This window comes from Ambystoma mexicanum, chromosome 1q (assembly GCF_040938575.1).
Source record: "Ambystoma mexicanum isolate Mex_15411 chromosome 1q, UKY_AmexF1_1, whole genome shotgun sequence".
NCBI lineage: Eukaryota > Metazoa > Chordata > Amphibia > Caudata > Ambystomatidae > Ambystoma > Ambystoma mexicanum.
The window spans coordinates 1,450,292,570-1,450,316,260 of NC_090922.1; the positions used below are offsets into that span (position 1 = coordinate 1,450,292,570).

The following is a 23,691-nucleotide window of genomic DNA, read 5'->3' on the forward strand; positions in this document are numbered from 1 at the left end:
AGGGCCCTGATGCCGTCTTTACCCCGTTAATCTATTTTTACACAGATTTGTAAACCTGACAGTTATCCTCGGTGTTTTATATGAGCAGGCTCTGCCATGCTATGGCTGAGTATCGGCCTGCTGCATCATATATTTTACAAGCACTGCTCTGGCAGAAAGCAATACTGAAATGGAAGCTTTTATGTCACATTCAGCCCTGCATGCAGCCCAAGCACGGTCTGTTATGCGTGAGATTAGAAAACACCCCACTGGAGGTAATTCAAAAAATGTTTCTTTCTAGACGTGACACAAACGCAATATTGCTGAAGCTAATTTTCAGTGAATGATGTTCAGAATAATCCAACTGATCTGCGATGTAACTCTAGCTCCCTGTGCTCTGTAACCCTGCTATTTAATTATACTTAAAACAAAAGGCACGAACATCAAGGAAACCCAGAACTACAACAAACTGCCACCGGACCTCGAAACACGTATTGGCTATTTCTGGAAACTGTCTCAGGGAAACACAAATAACTATAGCCGAATGCCCATTTGCATTGGTTTGCTTACTGGTTGCTAGCTGTGGCTGTAAATATAAAAGTTGGGGGAAACCAGCTCTGCGATGGATATCTGGTTTTGGAAACATGCATGGAATCCCTGGCTGCCAAGCTCCCCTGCTGCTCGGGGTCAATCCATTTTGTAATCTCCCCACAGTTTAGGATGGAGGGTGAGTGTGCATCAGGATGTGGGAAAGAAAGCGTGAACTCAGCAAGGCGATTGGGCCAGAACTCCATCGGGGACATATCTGTGATCATTTCATAAAGGAAGTACCAATATTCTTGGATCCCATGGGGCAGTTGCTAGGGGCTCCCTTCTCATGGACGGGCCTTTTTTAACTGAAAAGGTGGAAAGGCCCTGATGCCACCACTGCACTGATGTCATTAAACAAACTTAATAAGTAACTAATTACTCAACCTGCATCAGAGATTATGATTGTAGACTCAGACTACGTTTTCATTTAGCCCCTGTATATATTTACAGCTGAACACAGAGAGTGACAGGCCCAAGCCTGAAGGGAGGAGAGCACGAGCACATGCACTTTCATTTCAGAAGAGTGACTCAAACACTATCGTTGCACAGCCATCTGTGCCCGCCTCTGCCTCTCCTCACCAATGCCTGCCAAGTATTTCACATTGCTGCTGAAAGGAGGGACAAAAAAATACTACTTAATGTACACAGAGGTGACGCTGTTCAGGAACGCAAAGCGTGCAGACGATGGACTAGACAACAAAACGTACCTCGATGTACACCAAATTCAGTGATCTTTTTGGCGTTTTGAAAGTAAAGAGCTGTAAAATGCATCATGTTTGGCAAAAAATGACCCATAGTAAGAAGAAGTGGGTTGTGTGTGCCCATGACGTATTAGTGGGATATTGTTTGGCAATGATTGACAGTTTACAATATAAACATAAGCTCTTATTTTGCCGCAGATATACTGCCTGACCATTGTCAGTGGAGAGCACAGCTCAAACGTGCGTCTTTTCGAAGGGACAGAGGATCCCAGAGCGCACGAGTCTTGGGTCCACGCATAAACCGACTAGCGGAGGATTCTTTTGCAGAAACGGTTGTGGTTTGAGCCAAACATTTTGGACAATGAAAACAGAGCAGTATCTCCAACTCATTCTATTGCAATTAATGAATTAGCTTTTTCCCCGTCATTTTCCTTTCGGAAGACTCCGATTAACGCAGAGAGGCCGCTCTCTGGTATTGTCCAGGCTGCCCCCTTCCCACGATAGACTCTGCAATAGTCGCTTTGTGACACAAGTTCAGGGATTTTTTTTTTGCACAAGAGACAGAAGTTATTTTTAACACGTTACCAAAAATAAATGCGGAACTTTTCTGGAGAGTTCCTTCTGCATACAGCTTCATCACACCCCAAACCACAGACCACAGACCCAGCTTCCGATCCTAGAGCGACCCTTTTATTGGCATCTCTTTGAGGCACTTTTTGTTATTGTTCAAAACAAGAAAGAGTCTACACATCTACGTAAAATGTACACGTTCACCTTTGAAGAGTGACACTCGTCAACGTGGCTGTACTGCACGTGCAAGCTCCAGTAGATAAGACTCCATAAGTTCAGAAGAATTTCTAGTAAAACACCAGCTCGGAGCTCTGAACAAACATGCAGATGAGGCAGGCAGCTCAGAGGCACGGCATGGCTGGCGCAGGCGCGGTCACACTGAGACCTTAACCCCATGGAGCACAGGGAAGAGAGTGTCTGTTTCACTCCAGGCAGCGAGCTTGTCATCATCAATCAAAATGAATGGGCCATTACGCCCACCTTCAATACACTGACTGGAGGATGCTGCTCTGGCCCTGGCAGCAAGGCCTAGTGGAGCCTTCATAAATCAGTAGGTTTAGACAGGAAAATCGGTAGGCGGTAGGACTGCTTAAATAGCGGTATCCTACCGCCTAAATCGGTAGGGTTGGCAAGTATGTAATGATATTGATTTATGCGTTTAGTAGTTTCATTTGGACTGGAAAGACATTTTTCTTGTCTGCTTTTAGGTAAAGAATAACATGATTTGATGTAAATTGTTTAATTGTTGTGTAATATGATTGTCTTGAAATATGATTGAAACTCTGTTTTTTAAATTGGTCTGAAAAATAAATTTGCAAGTAATGTGTAAAAAGTTTATTTTTTGTAAACTAAAATGGGCAATTTATAATATAAAAAAAGCAACAAAAAGGACGTCTCGGCACCTTGTAGTTCCCGACACAGCGCGATGATTCCCAAACGGCACAGCGGCGATTTCTCTGCTCCAGGAGGACGAATCGACCCAGTTTCACTGCAGCAGGCTTCAGGGGCAAGAGGGTCACAAATGCAGCGAAATTGCACAGGTCGATGCGGCAGGGCAACACGGTAACAGCTTTTACTCCGGTCCTGGCGCACTCGTCTCACTTCGGACCTGGGAATGCCAAGTGTACGAAATTCGGTGCGAGGGTGCCGTGGACACAGAGCTAGCAGTATACCATGTTTCTAGGGCCTCCTCGAAACGACGGCAGTGACAGAGCAAAGCAACTGTGTAAGCTGGTCAGTCCACTGGTTGGCCCAGGGACACTTCCGACAAAGCTTACTTGCAGGGTTTGATGAAGGTGCTGAGAATAGTTGGCCCCCCCTATTACAATGGGCAAGATGACCAAAGAACAGGACAGAGAACCTCGTGGCATAGCTATTTTGGAGCCAGGCCACCTATGTGTGCCAAATGCGGTTAACCTTGGCAGGAAAGGGTGAAAAATAATGCGAAACCATAGCTGCCACCCCGCCCTGTTCATGACCCATCTGCACAGTTCATAAAAAGTCCGGCGGGAGTTTCTAGGGCCTTTGGAAATGACTAGAGACCCAAGTGTGCTCTATGGTAAGATACACTGTACACCAACATTAGATGTTGCACAAAAGCTGCAACATGAGGAAAGGACTAAGGGAGACAGTCTCCCAGTACTGACTGTCTTAAGGGCATGTCAGTTTCCCCAGAAGAAGTGAGCGAAAGCCCAGGAGTGCAGCTGAAGGCTGTGCTTCTCTGGCAAAGTCAGTCAATGGTGTCTAAACAGCAGCAAAACGTTTGGGGGTTGACACATGGAGGGAACATTACATATGATTATGAAATCTTTCCTACCAGCAGTTAAAGAGCCGAACTCAAAGACTTGGCAATCATCTTAAAGGATTGAAAGCTCTGCATAGATTAAACAGCTTTTGCTCCAAATAGATCATAGCCACCAAAAGGCATATACATGAGCTTCACTTACACATCTCGGTGTAAAAACAGATGTTATCCTCCCGATGTGACAATTGTGACAGTAGCCATTGCACACCCCACACAGTCAGCTATGTCCAGTTTTGATTGGAGATTTGGCAGGAAGCCTTCCAGCCATTGTGGATAATGTTTACAAAGCCCACCACAGACCACAGTCCATAGGCAAAAAGAAAGTTTGGTCAAGGCACAGGTGGAGTTAATCACACTGAGGGCAATACTGCCGGAGGCAAAAACCTAACCCACGCGTCCAATCTTTTGCTTCTTGGTCCAAAGTCAGGGAAGGTAAAGTGAACGTCCTGAGGTTTGCTGTAGATACTTGGAACACCAAGCTCTTCGGAGGCGACATGGGTGGAACGAAAAGTTGGGTTCTAAGGAGCTGGGCAAGGTATTCCTGCCAATCCAGTCTACAGTCAGACCCCAGGTAGGTTTCTCCCGGGCATCTAGCACGAGTGCCTCAACTGCCACATCGAAAGGCAGTAATGTTTCTTTTTAAGGCCCTTCATCTAGGACGGCAGCATGTTTGTATTGAACCGTGTGTGTGTGATGGGGCTGCCCTATGCCGTCAAAAAACCTTGGACAACAAGTGTTGGAAAGATTCTTGTGACCTTCATGCAGTCGGAATTCTGCCCATTTCTGGGTAAGCATCTAGGCTACTGGCTTCCTGGAGATCTGCGACTAGTGCCATCAAATCTTCTCCCTAGTCAGGAACTCTTAGGGGAAAACACTCCTCTCTATGGCAGAGGAGTTCCATTTCAAAGGGGTTGGGGGAGGGGAGGTCCTCCTCAAAGATCCAACTCAACTTCATAAAGAAAAGGCATCATAGGGAGAGAAGAATGTTAGTGGGCACCACCTGCCAGCACCAATGCCTCGACACGGTTGTTGCCCATAGGAGGAGCGGGGACCACAGACGTCGAGTATAGAGAGGAGCCCCTGAAGCTTTTTAGGTGCAGAGGGCCCCCTCCCATACCTCAATTACGCAAGGGCTGAAGCAGCAGCCCCGCTGTGGCCTTGGCAAATACATTGAGCATCTTCAACCTGAAGGCTTCCCAGGGCGAGGAGGGAGATTGTGTTGCACAGTGCACTCATGAGGGTCTATGAAAATCATGCATCCTCAGCAACGCTCATATGAGGAATTGTTCAAAACCCAAACAAGTCCTTCAAAACAGTGCTTGATAGAAAAATACACAGAGCCATCCAAAGACTTTGCATCTTTGGGTGTCCTTCTCTGGGTTTTCCAGTTAGAACATTAGTAGACTTTCTCCCCCTCAGGCCTACAGCTGGTGTGAGGCCCAACAGGTACATCAGGGTGAACGCCAGTAAAGTAAACCTTGTGGTGCAATAAGGAATTGAAATACCCTCTACTATATGGTTGGCGTACAACAGGAAAGGTCACCAAGATGGAGAGAGTAAAAAAGGTTTCCTTGCACGATATACATTTGAAACTTCCCCAGCATTTCCTACTGATTACCTCAGATTCTCAACCTGCAAAAAAGTGTGCCATAGTAAAATAAAAGCATTCTAGAAGGGTGTGACGCAAAACTTTCCATCGAAGCTGGAGTTTGGACAGTTTCCAGGAACAGCCTCAATAAGTAAAAGGTTTCCCTGCTAGCCTTTGTTAAATATGACATGGCAAATTGAGTTTATTCATGCCCTTGCAACTCCTCCATTGAATGCATACGACTAAAGTTCTCGCCTCCAAAGGCTAATGTACAAAAACAAATTGCTAAAACTGACTGCTACAAAATAAGGATTAAAAACAAGCAAGTTAATTTTAAATATTAAACCATTCCTAAATATTTACCAAATCTGCCAATAATTCAACCTTAGTTAATGCAAAAACACAATATTGTAAAGGGAACTGAAGTTTAAAATACTATTACCGATGAGCTTGATGTACTGAACCAAAGATTGACAGATAGCAAAAGCCCTGTTAAGCCAAGGCTTAAGATATAACCAAACAAAGTAGGGATTGGAATCTGGAAGAGCTAGTGGGCATACAAATTATCTAAATGTAAACCATATTCCCCTTACAAAAAGTGCAAATTTGAGAAACGCAGCAATTAAGAAAAATTTAAATAATCAAAATCTCCCTTAGTACACTAAATCGTTTTTTGTGTAAAGAGTCCTAGGTAATGGAATACTTGTAAGCACAAACTGTCAATTTAACTTACATGCGTCTTCCCACTTCCTGTCTGGCCATAAGCAAAGCAAGTTGCTTTTCCTCCCTCAAAAATGCTCTGCACAAGGGGCCTGGCAGTGAACCTAGAACACAGGAGGCAAAAGGGAAATGAACATGCTATTTCTGCAACAAATGTATGAATCAAACGAGTACGCGTAAAAACTCCAGTGCCAGTTTGTATAGCATCAGAGGAGTTCAGCAACACTTTGAAAAAAATCGTCTGATTTTGCAAAATGATTTTAAAAAAACATTGCCTTTGAAATTTCCCACCCCTTTTGGTTAGTCTATCACCCTGTGACAGACTTTACACTTAAATAGATGTACATTATTACTGACTATTCCCTGGACATTAAAGCGGAAGGCAACTTGATGTTGGGGGAACAGTCCACAAGCATGTAAAATAATGAAACAAGACTGAACTACACTTACAGGTAACCGATTTACTACTTTCATACTTCTGAAGTGCCGGGACAAACAAGTTCATCCATTGATTTTCTGGACTCAAAAGCACATAGGGCAGGTAGCTAGATCGCTGCACTTTGTATTTAAACACCATTAAGGTTGCGAATTTCAACCGAGAAGATAAAAGAACAGAATCGTACTATACAACCTTATTTCAACAAATAACCCGCCCCCCGCTCACTGCATGGAAATGTTCATAGTCACAAAAGTATTGTTGCAAAACTAATCAACTACTAGAGGCCATTTGAGGAAATCCAACGAAACTGCAATACTCTGTGTAAGATCCTTTTAAATCCAAAAAAAAAAAAAACACTACTGTCCTCCACACCCCTGATAATCTATAATCCCCTTTCCTGTCACCCACATCCAATCCTCACTTTCCTCTCGAGGCACCTTAAAGAATCTCTACCATCGTGGTTCATCCTTTCCAAGCTCCATATTATTCAGGCCACCAAATGAAGTGCTATGTATTATCCCTTTGGTCCTCCCCATTTATGCAACAATGTACCCAATTCCGCATGAAAGGATGCCATGTGGTCATTAACCAATGCTTTTAATTTTTCAATTATAAACCCATCTTTCAACTTCTGCATCCAATTCTCCTTAGACGATAGTACACTATCCTTCCACTTCTGAGCGAGAGCTATTCTCCCTGCTCTAAGCATCGCTTCCCACATCCTTAGTAATCTATATTCGTATTAATCTCACCTCGGTATGGCTCACAAACTCAAAAGTGGATCTAAAGAAAGGTATTCTATTTCATCTTTAATCCACTCAGGAATTCAGACCAGTATAATGGGACCTTTTTTAAATCTCCACCACATATGTGCTAAGGAGGCCATCTGGCCACATCCTCTAGGACAGAGGCTCCTTAATACATCTTAGAGATTATTAGTGGCTCCCTATGCCATCAATGTACAATTTAAAAAATCATGCTCTACTGTTGAAGTAAAAAGATTACCATGGAACATAACTTTGAATATTTTTCCCCATGTCTCCATGTCAATATACCCTCTTCCCAATATTGCTTAAAGTTCTGTCTCCCTCTCATTTCCATCGTAATCAATAGCTTGTAGAATTTCAAAAGCATCCCCTTCTTATCAACTGCCATCTCCAACACCTTTTCAAGGGGAGTCAGTTCTTGACCAAAGACGTCGTTCCACTTCTGGTCTGTAAAAATACCATCAAAGCTGAGGTACTCTAAGATATTGATTGTGTGTTTGCCTAGTATAACCCACCCAATCATCTCAAAGTCTAAGAAAAATCCATCCGAGCAGCTGACCCGCCCTCTCCGGCCAAGTTTGTATGTGCGGGAATCTTGTCTGCAGACCAACTGCGAGGCCCCCAAAACGAGGTTATCGGGGAATGACACACGGACAACCTTTTAATTTTTTGTTACCTTCCTAAAAGGTCCACAGGACTCCAAGGGTGTCGTGTTTCGTCAATTTATCTGGGACCCTGTTGATCGGATTCCATATAAGGTCCAACCCTTTCCTGGGGTGTGTATATGCTCTACATAAGACCAGTATGTCCTCAAATCGTCTCATATACTCCAATAACACCCTTATTTGAGAGGTTTGGCAGTATACCTGGAAGACGGAAAACCAAAGCCTCTGCAGTCTCTAGGCAGGGAGAGAGAAGAGCTCTTCACCCTATGGCATTTGTGTCTCCAGATGAATTTCCTGATAATCGATGAGCTCTACAAAGGAGGACTCGGGAGAGGCGACAGAACGTCCATGAACAGGTATGAAAACCACAGTAGCTCCATCTTAATAGAGGTCATGCGTCCCTACCACAAAAGGTCCCGAGGATCCCATTGCTGCAGATCAGATTTAACTGTGTTGAGTAATAGGCAGAAGTTGCTGTGCGCTATGGAGCACCGATCTCTCGGGAATCTGACACCCAGAAAAGTAACCCTTGTTCTTTCAATTCTCAAACCATGCACATGACCTCCAATGTCCAAGCTTAGGATCCCTGCTCAAAATGGCATAAGACATGATTTGTCTACATGGATCTTTAGACCAGAAAAGTGCCGAAGGCAGAGATCTGTTTTAATAACTTTGGTAGAGAGTTGTAGACGTCTGTTAAATACTGTAAAATGTGATCTGCAAAAAAAAAAGGGATATTTTAAAGTTCAGCTCACCACAGGTAATACCTTTAATTCTTTGGTTGGTCCTGATTGAGATGGCTTGAGAATCCAATGTCAGGGTGTACAGGCGCAGGGATAGGAGCATCCCTGCCTCCTTCGCCTCAACATGTCCGATAAATCACCATTCACCAAGTAGCCTATGGTTCTTTGTATAGGGGAGATATCCATGTGCGATAGTTGGGGGGCGAGCCACATATTTCTTAGGGCCTTAGTCATATGGAGCCACTCCACCCTGTCGAAGGATTTTTCAGAATCTAGGGATACTATACAGGCATCCAATTAGTTGGCCTGTGCATAACCGTCTCCCTTTGATAAAAGTCACTTGGACCCCATGAACAAATGATGGCAACAGACTCCAATCTATTACTCAATACTTTGGGCAGGATCTGAACATCAGTATTTAACAAAGATAGGCCTGTAGGAGACGCAGGAAGAGAGGCGTCCCAGCCCTCCTTTTGTAGAACCACTATAATCATGTTCATAGAGTATGGGAGGTACCTCTAATATTGCATTGAAGAACTTTACGAGGGGAGGGGCTAAACATGACTATCAATTTGATCAAATATCACTGAAAAAGCATCTTCCCCAGGGACATACACTTTTCATGTTTTTAATTATATGGATGACATCGTCCGAAGTCACCAGTGCCTCCAATATTTCTGCTGTGCCCCTAGAAATCCCAGGCATAGGTAGTCTATCTAGGAAATAATTCACAAGAGATCCCCACCCCTTCATATTGTATAGGCCCTCATAATATCTGAACTCTGTCCCAATTATGTCACTGTCGTATTTGGGGTACCCCACTTCTGAAGTTAATGACACAGTTTAACGTTTTTCCTCGAAGCCCCCATGCCAGAATTGTATCCACCATGTCCCCATTTCAATGATATTTCTATTTCAGCAACATCAATTTCCTGTGTGGACTGGACAAGAAGGTACTTGCGCTGCGATTTGAGGCTTTTTTTAAGCCATCCTGGGTGTTAGGGAGAATACTCATAAATGGCAGATTTCCCTTACCCAACAAGTCCCTCAGCAGCTTTGCTGGATTTCTAGTGTTTATTTGTTTCACCTGGTAAGAGTGAGCCTTTTTCCCCACTCTTACATGTGGTTTGCTGTGTGTGAGATTTTACTTTGTGTGATCTTGGGCACTGGAGCCTCACCTATTCCAGAGCACCACTTTTTGTGTGTGTGTCACACAGCACCTCAGTGCAGTGACACAGGGTTGTCTTTGAGACTTCCCACCGATTCCATTTTTCTGGGGCCGACTACTGTCCCCCAGAAACAAGTAAATTTGCCATTAACTTTATATAGTTAATTTGAACCACAGACCTAGTACACCCCCATCTTACATGAAGTACTGGAAAGGGTTAAGTCATATCCCTTTTTGTCTGTGCCGCTTGAAGCCTTGTTTCGCTCACTTAACATTAACACTTGGCTGGTGGCAGTGGTATCTACCCTAAAGTTTCTACCGCAAATGTGGTATTGTTTTAGGCTATTATATTAGCCTCGAACATAAACCCTGTTAGGGAGAATTCTCATTCTATGGCTAATTTCCCTCACCTAGTGAGTCCCCCAGCAGCTTTGCTGGATTTCTACGGTTTATTTTTTCCACCTGGTAAGAGTGAGCCTTTTTCCCCACTCTTACATGTGTTTTGCCATGTGCATGTCTACTGTTTGTGTGATCTTGGGCTGTCATGACCCGTGCCCCTGGCCCTCACTGGCAAGTCAGCCTTCCAGTTAGGGCCAGGTCAAAGACCTTAAAACCTCATCCAAGACTCTTTGGCGCCAGGCTCACAGGCTCAACCATCATGAAGGCCAACATTAGAATGGGACTATTTACTTGGGATTATTTAACTTGGGTGTGGGTGGGTGGGGGGATGTTTCAGTCAACATGGAGGCACACAGCTCAGTTACAAGGAACTGAGCTCTATGTGGTCTAGTCTTTTGGGTGTGGCAGGCCTGGGACTATTTTACCTGGACTACTTTTCCTGAGACTATTTAAATTGCAACCAAACAGCATAACATGCTTTGCGTTATTCTGCTGTGGGCAGCGTAATGCTCACCGTGTCCAGTTCTTTGATGCCAGCTTACCTGAAACCAAGGACCTGTAGAGAGAGAAAGAACACTACGAAACTTACCTGGAACAGTATCCTTTAATTAATCCATCGCAGGCTTCATTTTCACTCACCTGAAGGTACAAACTCCATCCGGCACCGCATGCATCCTAGAATACTACAACCTGGAAAGAGGAGAAAGACAGACAGCATTAGCAAGCGTTTGCTCCCGAATGAAGAAAGCCGCACAATTCTTACATGGTTAGTCATCTCCTGGTCAGTATCATTGCTGGAACATTACAGCGCTAAGCGAGGAACATCGCAACCTGCAAGGAGAGGAAAAGACACAGGTTAGCAATATAAAAAGCAAAACAGTGCCACGCATCACTCACCAGACAGCATCGCGCACAGCGCGCTTTTGCCTACTGGCCCATGCTCATCTTCAAACTGCATAACACCAAAATACCTTTCCATACCTAAAAGTAAAGAAGCAAGACATTATTCGAACACAGAGGAACATAAAACTGCATATAAAGACTAAAAGCAGCAAACCTACGGAGTCGCAGCAGGCCTGGATTCCCACAGGGGGGTTTGCACCAGTGAAGTAACTTGGTCGCTGCTAGCCCCCCGCCCCCACATCTAGGCGCCCCTGCCACGAGGAGCAGGACAGAGAACCGACCTTTTACAATATTAAGGTGAGGAGAGGGCCCAAGGGGGAGGAAGGAGTTTCGGCCAAGGGAGGTGGGAAAAAGACAACCTGGTATTGAATCCAGCTCTCCTATATTGTAGACCCATCTTTAACCAGAGGCCTTACCAAGGGACCGGGAGAGGGTTCGAGAGTGCAAATCATCCAACCAGGGCTGGGCGGCGTCCCCGTGGATACCAAGTGAGCGTAACAGGGCTCTGGAGCACACCACTCCATGAGCCACACTTTGTGTGCGTTACACAGCACCTTCAGTGCAGTGAAACAGGGCTGTCTTTGAGACTTCTCTCTGACTCCATTTTTCTGGGGCAGACTACTGTCCCCCAGAAACATGTAAAGTTGCAATTTACTTTATGTAGTCATTTAAAACTGCAGACCCAGTACACCTCATCTTACATGGAGTACTGGAAAGGGTTAATTTCTATCCCTTTTTGTCTGTGCCTCTGAGCTTTGTTTTGTTTGCTCCCTTAACACTAATACTTGGGTGGTGACAGTGGCATCTACCCTAACTTTTCTACTGCGATTATACTATATAAACATGGTACTGTTCCAGGTTATGATATTAGCCTCGAACATAAACCTGCTTGACCAAATACTCTGTTTTGGCTCCGGTCGGGTTTATTCGCCATTTCTTTTTGTTAAAGTCCTTCTTGTGTTTTACTTTGTGCAGCAAACCAGGTTTGCCCTCTTTGTTCACCGTCTTTTGGCAGGCTTCTCTGAAGAAGCCCTCCTTTTGGCGCCTGGGTGTCTAGGTGGGCTGAATGTGTAGTCACCCAAGTCACACTTAGCGTCCATTGGCTGGAGGGGTTGTCCGGGTCAAACAACCCACCTGCTGTGCGATTGACAGCCAGGCTGTGTGAATGGGGGATTTTGGCATAAAAGGCAGGAATCTTGGGTTGGAAGTCAGTCGCCACTGGAACTGCAAGGAACCGAAGAGAAGCGGAGAAGACAGCTCCTGCAACTAACGAGTCCCAGTGAAGCCCTGCTGCAGTCCTGAGCTATCTACCCTTCAACGGCAAGAGACGATCCAGTCCGGAGTCTTCTTCCCTTGAGCCTAGTGGGATCAATCAGCTCACCTTCCACAGTCAGAGGATCCTCTTCTTGGTCGAAAACGCTGCACACCGCTGTAGTGGTCCTGATAGCCACCTGAAGAGCCTTTCCTGTTTTAAAGGAGTGCACCTTTTATTCACTGCTGCTGCTGGCTTCATCCCTGGGTAGTGCAGATCGCTCCAGACATCGTCCTCCTTGTCTCCACGACTGAAGCTCCAGGAACCGTGAGTCTGCAGGAACTACCAGGAACTGCTATAGCACCAGCTCTTCTTCACTTTGAATAAGGTACTGTGTCCAGCTTCGAGCAATTGGGGTGAACCCTTTCTCCTCACCAAAGGCTTGCACTTGTCTTCCTTCCCTCTTATAACTTTTGCTTCCTTTGTTGACAATATCCAAGTACTCCTGGCAATCTCGATTTGTAAACTGTACTATCCGTGTGATCCTCAGCAACAGGAACCCTGTTCCACTTGACACTGTCGCAGGCCTATTGACTTTTATTCACTTGTAGGCAAGTGTCCTCTGATTCCATCTGCCTTGACAAAAGTATTGCCTATGATTTTTATCCCCAACTCTTTGTTGATTTGTGTGCTAAGTGCGTTTTAACTCCGGTAACATTTCTTCTCTTTAGTAACACCGAACTGTTATTACTGTCAAAAAGTGATTGCATCTGTACCCCCGGTAACGTCTGTTTCACAACACCGGTCTGTCAAAACCAAAGGTACTTACCTTGAATTGTTCTGCCCAAGGGGAATTGGCTGTGTGTAGTGTATTTGAAGTGTGGTGTTAATTTAATAGAAGTGAAGTGTTTTGTGAACAGATGGTTTAAAATAAATGTACTTTTTCTTTTTAAACAAAAACCTTGAGTCAGTGTTTGCTTGAGTCACAGTAATTGTAGTCCTTTGTGTAATCTCTACTACTGCTCATTTGCTCTTGAGATAAGTCTGGCTGCTCTGCTACTGCTACCACTTTAACAAAGTAGTACAGGCTTGTGCCAAAGGTGAACTTGTATTACCACATGTAGTCGTAATTGTGTGTAGTGGTCCCTAAGGGCACTGCAGAGAATTCTGCCCAACAAACCCGCTTGACCAAATACATTTTATTTTGGCTCTGGCTGGGTTTATTCGCCATTTCTTTTTGTTAATGTCTTTCTCGTGTTTTTCTCTGCGCGCCAAACCAGGGATGATTCCTTTGTTCGCTGTCTTTTCGCGGGCTTGTAAACAGAAGCCCTCCTTTAGGCGCCTGATAGTCTAGAGGGACAGGATGTGAGGGAGGGATCTTCGGACCCGTGCCATGGGTTGCCTTGGTAACCCAAGTCGCACTCTTCTCTGATTAGCTAAGGGGACTGGCCTTACCAGGCCAGCCACCCTGCTGTGTGATTGACAGCCAGGATGTATGAATGGGGAAAACTGCATAAAAAGCAGGACTCTGGGACTGGAAGAGCAGAGTCACCACTGGAACGAAAGAACCAACGAGGAACTGGAAGGAAAGGACTCCTACCACGACTGAATCTCCCAGTGAAGCCCTGCTGCAGGTCCGAATCCGACGACAAAGATGATCCTCCAATAAACTTCTTTACTTGAGCTGGTGGAACCAACCAGTTCACCCAAACTACAAGCCAGGACTCCTCCTCTGGTCGAATTTGCTGTACAGAGTTACAGTGGGCCGGATAGCCAGGAAGGTCGGACCCTGCTTAGGTTTTAAGGAGCGTACCTTTTATTTGTTTTGCTCTGCTGCTGGTTTCTTCCCGGGGTGGCGGGGGACCCTCCTGTCTTCCTACTTCGTGTCAGCCTGACTGTCGCTTCAGGAACCGTGAGCCTGCAAGAACCACCGGGAACGTCTGGCTCAGCTACAGCTCCCTCTCCGTTTTAAGGTACTGTGAAAATCCGGTTGTCAGTTTCCTTTAGCCTCGGTGAAAGTGTTTGAAATCATTCTTCAATCCGAGGGCTTGTCCTTCTCTTCTCTATGAACTAACTTTCCTACCAACCAAACTTGTCCTGAAACCATGCCACAAACTTTACTGCAAACTACCCTGAACTGTGCGATCTTGAGCAAAAGACTTTTGACCCATTGACATTGACCCTAAGCCTTTTCTAGCTGATGATCTGACTGTAGTCTCTCGTGTTTGATTGCACTTACCTGTTGGTTTTGCCTATATTCTAACAACATTGTGTTCCCTCCCTTTTTAAATTGCTGGTGTGCCATTTTGTGAGCTTAACTTGTGTCTGGAATTTAAGGGATGTGGTGTATTTATGATTGTGATTTTTAATTTGCTTAGACTAGTGAAATGTTATACAACTGTTGAGCAAATAAATATATATTCTTTTACTTAGAAACCTTGAGTCAGTTTTTGCCTGAATCATAGTAATTGCTGTCCTTTGTGTAACACTTTTGTACTGCTCACTTACTCTTGAGATAAGTCTGGCCGCTCCGCTACTGCTACCACTATAACGGTGTAGTACAGGCTTGTACCAAAGGTGAAATTGTACTGTCACTTGTAGTCTTAATTGTGTTTAGTGTTCCCAAAGGGTACTGCATATAATTCTGCCTAACACTGGGTGTCATTGCTGTGTATCCGACCCCGACCCCCGCCCCCTCCTGGTTGGAGAGCAGCTATTCTCTCTACGGGGCTCTTCCAGTGGCAACCACTCCTTTTGTGAACCCAATCTAATAAGGACACACCTTACAGCTGCTTTCAACCCATCCCATCGAGACTGCAGTCCAACTTTACCGGCATCATTGAACTCAAAATATTACTTCATTTCCGTTAAAAGGATCTGCGACAACACCCACTCTTTCAACAGAAGTTGTTGCACATCCAACTCCCTCTAGGCCTGGACCCCAGCCATCCCCCAAATATTCGGGTCATGGTCTGACCACGGTACGGATCACCTTGAATGCTGTGACCAGCAATAAGTGAACGGCCGGTACACCTGTACCCACCACAGCGTTAATCTCACGAAATCCACGAGATTCCGCCTCGATGTGCGGAAATGAGAGCACCTTCCCCACACTATGTCCCCTTTAGAGGGTCCAAAACCATATTGAAATCTACCCCACAAGTAGTGCGCCCTCTACAAACATTTTTGATTTTCTCCTTAAGGTCATTCCCAGAAAGCTAATTGACCAACATTAGGAAAGGAGAGAGCCCAAGATAACCCGCCTCCCCTGAATTTTCCAGTTTATAAAAATGTAGCGCTCTTCAACGTCGGCCAGCATGCCATGCGTTGTCCATCCCATCCTGGTAGAAACTACTATGGACACCCATCTCTTTCATTTTAGTAAAGGCAGTGAAGACATCACTGACGATACTTGCGCTAAGAGTGGATTCCTTCACCCAGTGAGTTTCTTGGAGTAGAATATCCAACTTGGATCGGCGGAATTCCTCGAGGATCTATGCTCTTTCTAGGGGAGTTGGCTCCTCTAACATTTATGGAGCCAACTGCTAAATCATAAGAAGGACCGGCCACAATTATTTTGAGTAAGTTCTTCAAATGACCTCCCCACTGCACCTTCCTAAGCACAATCCGTCCTACAACTGTTCTCTGCAACGTAAAATTAACATTTCCCCACAATAGAAAGATTGCACTGCATGCACCGTGATTCTCGAACTCCCAAACTCCCCGATGAACTGAATGCCCCCCTTCCCCAACCATCCAGACCCACCCAAAGAAATTATAAGTTACTCACCGTAGTGCCCAAACGTACTCCTAGTCCATAGTCCCCTTTCCTCCATACGGTATGGGTGTCCTTCGCTAGCCAGAAACTTTCACCAGAAATAATCTACCCCATTAAATTTAGAGGTGCGCGAGGGCACGGCCCTGGGAGCATGCGCTCTCCTGACTCCACACCCCCGGTGCCACTCAGTCCCCTTTGATGTGTCGACAATATGAACACTGCCTAATGACACCAGTTTTATGGGATGGGGGGTGGAGGTGGAGGATGGCGGGACTATGAACTAGGAGTAAGTTAGTCACTACGGTGAGTAACTTATTACTCCTACGTCCCGTCCCCTTTTCCTCGATACTGTATGGGCAATTACAACTGAATGTATACCCAGGGTGGAGAGGGGCCCCTCTTAAGAAAACAAGTTCCTTAATACCGCCTGACCAAATGCTGAGTCAGACCTGGAGCTGGCATCCAAGCAGTAGTACTTGCAGAAGGCTGAAGCCGTAACCCATGTAGCCGCCCTGCTGTTGATATACTAGGCACACAGAATACAACCAGATGGAGAATAAGACATAAAGGCTTACCAGGACTTCAAGTTCGCCCTGGTTTGAATTGCTGTGCCCTAGTGAATGACCATTTGTAGTAATAAGACTATTGCAAATGATCAACCCCACCAGCTGAGAGAAAACTGAAGCTAGTGATGTGGATCAATTGAAAGGTCGTGGCGTTCCACATCACAGAGAAAACAGCGTTGAAGTGCTGCAAGTCCTACTTGATGGATCTTCAATTGGATCTTCTCCTACAAGAAGAGGAACTGACTTAATGATGCACTCTAACCAATTAACCTTAATCTTCTGTTAATAACCAATGGTATGACTCTCCTACCTTAGCATAAAAGTAATAGGAGCCTGATGAAGAGGATGAATCCAAGGAAACTAATTAGGAAGGAAGGCTAGTGAGGGACTAAAACACGAACGGCACGAGGGATGCACCAGGGCCAGGCTGGTGCACCACAATCTTTGCAAAGCGCCTATAAGACTGGTGCACAGGCGATATATGTATGCAGATCCAAATTTTGGAAACCATGAGCATTGTGTACTTGTCAGATGAAATTAAGATCCAATGAGGAATGAAAGCAGCAATCGCAGTAGAGTTAATGGTTAATGATTCTGCCATATGTATGCTGCAGCACCAATACAGACGAGTATAATGTAAACACTTGAAGGAATGTAAGTAGATGCAGAAGTCTTGTAATTGACTGTAGTTGATAGAATACCGCACGGCTGTAGATGCCTTAATGATGAACAGCTGTTGCGGGCTTAATCTATTCCGTTGTGGAGACTGAACAGAAGAATAATTGCAACAACAAACCACATGCTCCGTGTGGCTAGATTACCTCTGAGGTCTGCAAGCGGGTATGCTCCGTGTGGCTAGATTACCTCTGAGGTCTGCAGGCGGGTAGGAGTCAGACGCTGAATCAGGCGGTTGAAAGGAAGATCCCCGAACAAGCCACCTGCTCCGTGCAGCTGGAACGCAGCTGACCTGGAGTTCTCCAGCGAAAGACGCGCTGCGGAATCAGCAGCTAAGGAGGCTCAGAACCAACCTGAGCTAAATGCCGAAATGAAAGGCAGTATACTTTCCCAAAGCGGAGTGGGAAAAACTGGAATAAAGTCACTTAAGCAAGAGCGGAGTAACGAAGCATTGATTGTGAACCTAATCAGAAGCACCAGGCTCTTATCCCAGCAGTGCTTATGAATGAAACACACGCGATTAGAATCATGTAACGTGCAAATCATGAGAACAGCGTTTTCAGATACTAACGCCGTCTCCATGGGTACCTCCCAAAGAGTCTAGCTTGAATAGAACGGTCTGGCAGCCGTACTATGTGCGAAGCGCTGTTTGCAAAGTAAAGTATTAGGACTCCTGGAAAGAACTCAAAGAAGTATTAGAAGCCATTCTAGCAGCCAGGACAGTTGATGACCAGCCACGGAACATGCCTCTGGAAAGCAACCTCCGTGTCCTTGGCTCCGATAGTGTGGGCATGCATATTGACCGGTAGGGGTTTGTGCTGCCCTTCATATACGTCCTTGAAGGCCGTAACCATTCACCTTGCTATGGAGGCTTTGGAAGCCCGATAGCCTGGCTTTGACACCCAAAGTGACAAAAAGCCTCTGATTTGCAGAAGATCTGGGTTCTGGCCAGGTAGAAATTTAGAGAGCGCCTGACTTCTAGACAGTGCAGTACCCTCTGATCCTTGTCTTTAGGGTCCACAAAGACAGTAGGTAGCACCATCTCATCATTCAGGTGATGAATGCAGGTTGAGTTTTAAGCACCACCTTTTCCTTCTGAAAGGTAGTATAGGCTCTGAAACCACCAGTGCCCGGAGTTTGCTGACCCTGCGCTGTGCAAGGTGTGCAGAGAAGGAGACCACGTCGTCCAACGTGCAGGTCAGTGGATCGATCTCCTTCGATTCCACTCAGTAATAAAACCTAGTCCACTTTCTTTTGAACTGGCTCCTGGTAGCCTTGCTCCTATAGCGCCCTGTAGAATGTCTAGGTTAGCCTGTGACAGATGCCTTAGAGTGACCTGTTCAGGATTAACGCTGTGAGGGCTAACTTCTGGGGGCGGGGTGGATGATTGTGCCTCCCTGCTGTGATAGTAGATGAGCTGTACTCAGTGGAAGGTGCACCGGGGGTTGATCCGAAAGGCTGAGAAGCAAGGCCTTGCTGGTCACAAAGGAGCTATCAGAATGATACGGAGGTGCCGGGACTATATATATAGATGTCTTAGTTACTTACCTGTAACTATTTCTCCAGCATTGGTATCTTTCATAATTTCACATGCTTGAATATTCCGTTGTCAGACTGGGAATCCTCAGTGATAAAAATAATTACTTTTTTGTAATCTACACACATTGCTACATAGCAATGCATGTACATAGCCCATTATGGGCCATGAGCCACTATTGTGTAGTCCCTCCACCTCACTTTGGTTCTTTATGGCCCCAACCAATGAGGTGGCAGGGCTTAAGCTCTGCCCCCGGAGGCCATCTTCAGATTTTGAACCATAGAGATTACAGTATGATGGATGCTGAGCATAGGAGTAGCCTCTCAGGGGAAGCAGGCGGGCGCATGTGAATCTATGAAAGATACCAATTCTGGAGAAGAACAAGTTACTTCTTACCTGGTAACGTTCTTTCGAGGGGATGTTCCTCCGACGTATTCCTTATCTTTGATAATACATTTCCAGCTTGCTGGCCTCGGAAATTTTTTCTGTACAGGGCGCTGCGCGTCGACATCCGCCGAGTCAATGTCCCTCGACGGCCACCCTATCAGCGCCGACATCAATATGCCCATAAATAGCCACGCGCTGCGTCCGTTGGTCAGTTCCGTTTTGTAGCATAAGAAAAGTCATGCCTGAAGTGGTTATTGACCTTGAAGGAGCGTAAGCTGCAACCACAAGGGAAGTATCACTGCGGGGATGGTTGGGAGGGGCGATAAGGAATACTTCGGAGGAACATCCCGTTGAAAGAACGTTACCAGGTAAGAAGCAACTTGTGCTTCGAAGGGATTGTGTCCTCCGACGTATTCCTTATCTTTGATAGATTCCCATAGCAGTGGCATGTAATTGGAGGTGGGAGTGAGAATATTATGTATCCCTTTAGGGATGGACCGAATGTAATACGGCCTTGCCAAATCTGGTCTCTTGAGCAGTGGAGGAATCCAGATTGTAAAATTTTGTGAATGTATGTGCGGACGACCATGTGGCAGCCGCACATGTGTCTTGGACCGGTACCCCTCTTTGGAGAGCCGAAGAGGCTGCGATACCCCTGGTTGAATGAGCCCTGAGATTTTGGGGTGGCTCTTTCCCTGCCAGTTTGTAACATTCCAGGGTGGCCAAAATAATCCACCTGGAGATGGTTTGTTTTGTTATGGGTAGTCCCAACTTGTGAACTGAGGAATCTACAAACAGTTGGTCTGCTTGCCTGATCCTAGCCATTCTGCTGATGTAAACGCTGAGAGCTTGCCTTGGGTCCAGCCTATGTAGCCTTTCCTCCTCTTTCCCCGGATGGGGAGGAGGGTAGAACGAAGGGAAGGTAATTTTCTGAGTAATATGGAATTCAGAAACCACCTTTGGGAGGAAATTAGGCTTCACCTGTAGGACAACTTTGTCCTTGTGGAAGATAGTGGGGGTTTACAGGAGAGAGCTTGTAGCTCGCTCACTCTACTAGCAAATGTTAGTGCTACCAATAGGACAGTTTTAAGCGTGAGAAATCTCAGTGCGCAAGAGTGAAGTGGTTCAAATGGAGTGCCCATTAGGAAGTTTAAGACTAAATTTAAGTCCCATAAGGGAACCTGGAATGGTTTTGGAGGGTAAACATTAGTTAATCCCTTGAGAAATTGTACAACTAGAGGAAGTTTGAAATACGATCGTTCCTCCGCAGTGCGCTTGAAGATAAAAAGCGCTGCAAGATAGCCTTTTACAGTGCCAACTTGAAGGCCTGAGTTTGCCAAGTAGAGTAGAAACGATAACACAGTTGGTGTACCACATGAAAAAGGGTCGACATTCTCTTCCCGACACTAGCTTCAAAATATGTTCCAACGGCAGCGGTATAAAGACTTTGTTGCTGGCCTTCTGGCCGAAAGCAACACCTCCATGACGTCATCAGGGAGATCCCAATCCTTGTACCTCACCCTTTCAGAAGCCAAGCGTGAAGGTTGAGGGTTCTGGTGTCTGGCTGGAGAACCTGACCTCCCTTCTGCGAGAGAAGATTCTCTTTGAGTGGAAGACGGATTGGAGGACAGATGGACATATCTAGAAGGTCTGGGTACCACGTTCTCCTGGCCCAATCCGGGGCAATCGGGATCATGGTTTTCCAGAATCTTCTCAACCTCCTGATCATTTGAGGAATAACGGACTGGTGGGAACGCGTAAAGGAGTGTAAACTCCCAGTTCACTACTAACGCGTCCCCTACAGCTCCTCTCGGGGGGAAATTCCCTTGAAAAGAACAGATCGCACTTCCTGTTGGTGCTTGTGGCGAACAGATCCACCTGAGGGGTTCCCCAAAGGGCGAAGATCTCTTGAAGGACTTCCAGAGCTAGCTCACACTCGTGGGAGACTGCTGTGCCTGCTCAGAGCGTCCGCTGTCAAGTTCTTCTCTCCGGCTAGGTGGACTGCCAATAGAGAGATTCCTTCTTGGATTGCCCAAAACCATAGCTGCATCGCCTCTCTGCACAGTGGCAGTGATCCTACGCCTCCTCTTTTGTTGAGGTAGTGCATGCCACCGTGTTGTCCGTCATTATCAGGACATTTCTCCGGAAAGCTTTCAGCGCTAGTCTGATCGCTCTCAGCTCCAATAGGTTGATGTGTAGTCTGGAATCCGATGGAGACCAACAACCACTGATGGTCAAGTCGTTGGCATGGGCTCCCCACCCTGTGAGTGAGGCGTCTGTGACTACTGTTATCTCCAGCCATGGTTGCCAAAACAGTTCTTTCAAGATGTTCTCTGGATAGGCCCACCATTGAAGGTTGCGGGCTACCTTGTCCAGAATCCGGAGGAGATCTGTCATTCTCCCTGAGAATTGCGACCACTGACTTCTCAGTGCCCACTGAAGAGATCTCATTCTCAGGCGAGCCCCTGGCGCAAGGAAGTTGCAGGATGCCATGAGGCCTAGCAACCTCAAAAAGTGAAAGGCTGGGAGACATTGGGCATTTTGAAACTTGTTGATCATCTGCAGAATATGTTGAGCCCTCACCTCTGGTGGCAAGGCTTTTCCCAGGGAAGTGTCCAGGACCGCTCCAATGAACTGGAGTCTCTGATGGTATCATCTGGGACCTCTTTAAATTGAGGGAGAAGCCCAGTCTGTGAAGGAAGTGGCAGACAATCTAGCTGGGCCCGGGCCTGTTCCGAAGATACAGCCCTGATCAGCCAATCGTCCAGGTAGGGGTAGACGTGGATCCCTTCCATCCTTAGACTCGCCGCCACTACCGACATCAGCTTGGTGAAGACCCTCGTGCGGAGGTCAGCCCAAATGGCAGAACTCGAAATTGATAATGAGAGTCGCCAATTGCGAACCTCAGGTATTTCCTGTTTTTGAGATGGATTGGCACATGGAAATAAGCATCCTGAAGGTCCAGAGATACCAGCCAGTCCTGCAGCTGGAGGGCCTGAAGGATCTGAGAGAGAGTTACCATCTTGAACTTGTCCTTCCTGAGGAACTTGTTCAATTCTCGTAAGTCCAGGATGGGTCTCAGTCCTCCATCCTTCTTTGATATGAGAAAGTAGGGGGGAGTACCAGCCCTTGTTCCTGTCCGCTACATGTACCGTTTCTATAGCACCTTTCTCTAGCAGGTCTATAATTTCCTGCAAGAGGAGCGGATCGGGCACTTTTAGAGAGCTGTTCCCCGGTGGATGACTGAGGGATGTGTAGAAAGGGTAGGCAGTAACCTTGGGCAACTGTCTCCAATGCCCAAGCATCTGACGTTATAGCCTGCCATTCCGTCAGATGGTGAGTTAACCTGCCCCCTACAGGTGTATTGTGTGGGAAGGCCTCAGAGTGGTTTGGGGGCGGCTGATGCAGATGCCGAGGGTAAAGAGGCACCTGCTGCGGCCTTAGTACTTTTGACCCGTCCACCTCGGGTGGATCTCCTTTGGCCTCTGAGCCGGCTGCCCTCTGCCTTTCCCGAATGCGGAATAGCAAAAGGAGAGGTTCCTGAGGGGGCGAAAAGGAGTTTGGCGGATAGCGGCTCCTAAAGATTTTGCTGCTGCTTTAGAAGTCTGCAACTTTTCCAGACTGTCATCAGCCTTTTTCCCGAATAGTGAAGAGCCGTCAAAGGGCATATTCAAAAGTCTGGCCTGTACATCTGGAGCAAAGCCAGACTTTCGCAACCACGCATGCCTGCGGATTGTTGTACTTGCCGCCATGGCCCTGCTGATACTGTCAGCGGAATCCATGCCAGTTTGAAGTGATTCACACATGGCATCTTTGTCATCTTTAATAATGTTAAGGAAGGCTTCCTTTTCCTCTCCTTCGGGTATGCAGTCAGCCGCTGATGAAGGACACTCCCATAGTGTGTGACAACCTGACGAGCGTACAGGTGGCGTTGATGGACTTTAACACCATACTACAAGCAGAGAAGACTTTCTTCGCCATAGAATCGTACCTCTTGTCATCTCGATCCTGTGGGACAGTAGGGTAAGCGGTCCTACTGCTAGATGAAGTTGCCGCTTGAACCACCAGGCTCTCTGGGGTCGGGTGTTTTGATAAGTATTCAGGGTCAGCAGCCGCTAACCTATACTTGGCTGACAATCTTTTATTGACTGCAGGGATAACTTCAGGAGTTTCCCCAATTAGATGTCATTTTCCTCTGTAAGGCTGCATGGAAGGGGACCACGGGGTCCTCCTGTGGACCTTTGTCTAATATGTCTGTTAAGTCATCCTGTTGAAAAACAGGTGAAGGCGCAGACCAACCCATAAATTCAATAATTCTTGCCATAAGGGTTCTATGGGGTGTTTCGGCATGTTCCCCTTGGTCTGGTTTAACAAATTCCACTTCTGGGGAAGTGTCCAGCCCACTTGCCTCATGTAGTGACTCCTGTAGGTCCTTCAGCCTTCTTTCCTCAGAGGTGAA

At 46.2% G+C, this 23,691-nt stretch overlaps 1 protein-coding gene across 5 annotated transcripts in view; it reads right to left on the bottom strand.

Moving 5' to 3' along the window:
* KIF2C (kinesin family member 2C) overlaps window positions 1-23,691 on the bottom strand; it is a 1,350,025-nt gene that overhangs the window by 578,299 nt on the left and 748,035 nt on the right. For all 5 annotated transcript variants that reach the window (XM_069642340.1, XM_069642339.1, XM_069642341.1 and 2 more), the window contains one exon: window positions 5,967-6,057. In XM_069642340.1, coding sequence (XP_069498441.1) covers window positions 5,967-6,057 — 91 coding nt within the window. The remainder of the gene's footprint in view (window positions 1-5,966; window positions 6,058-23,691) is intronic.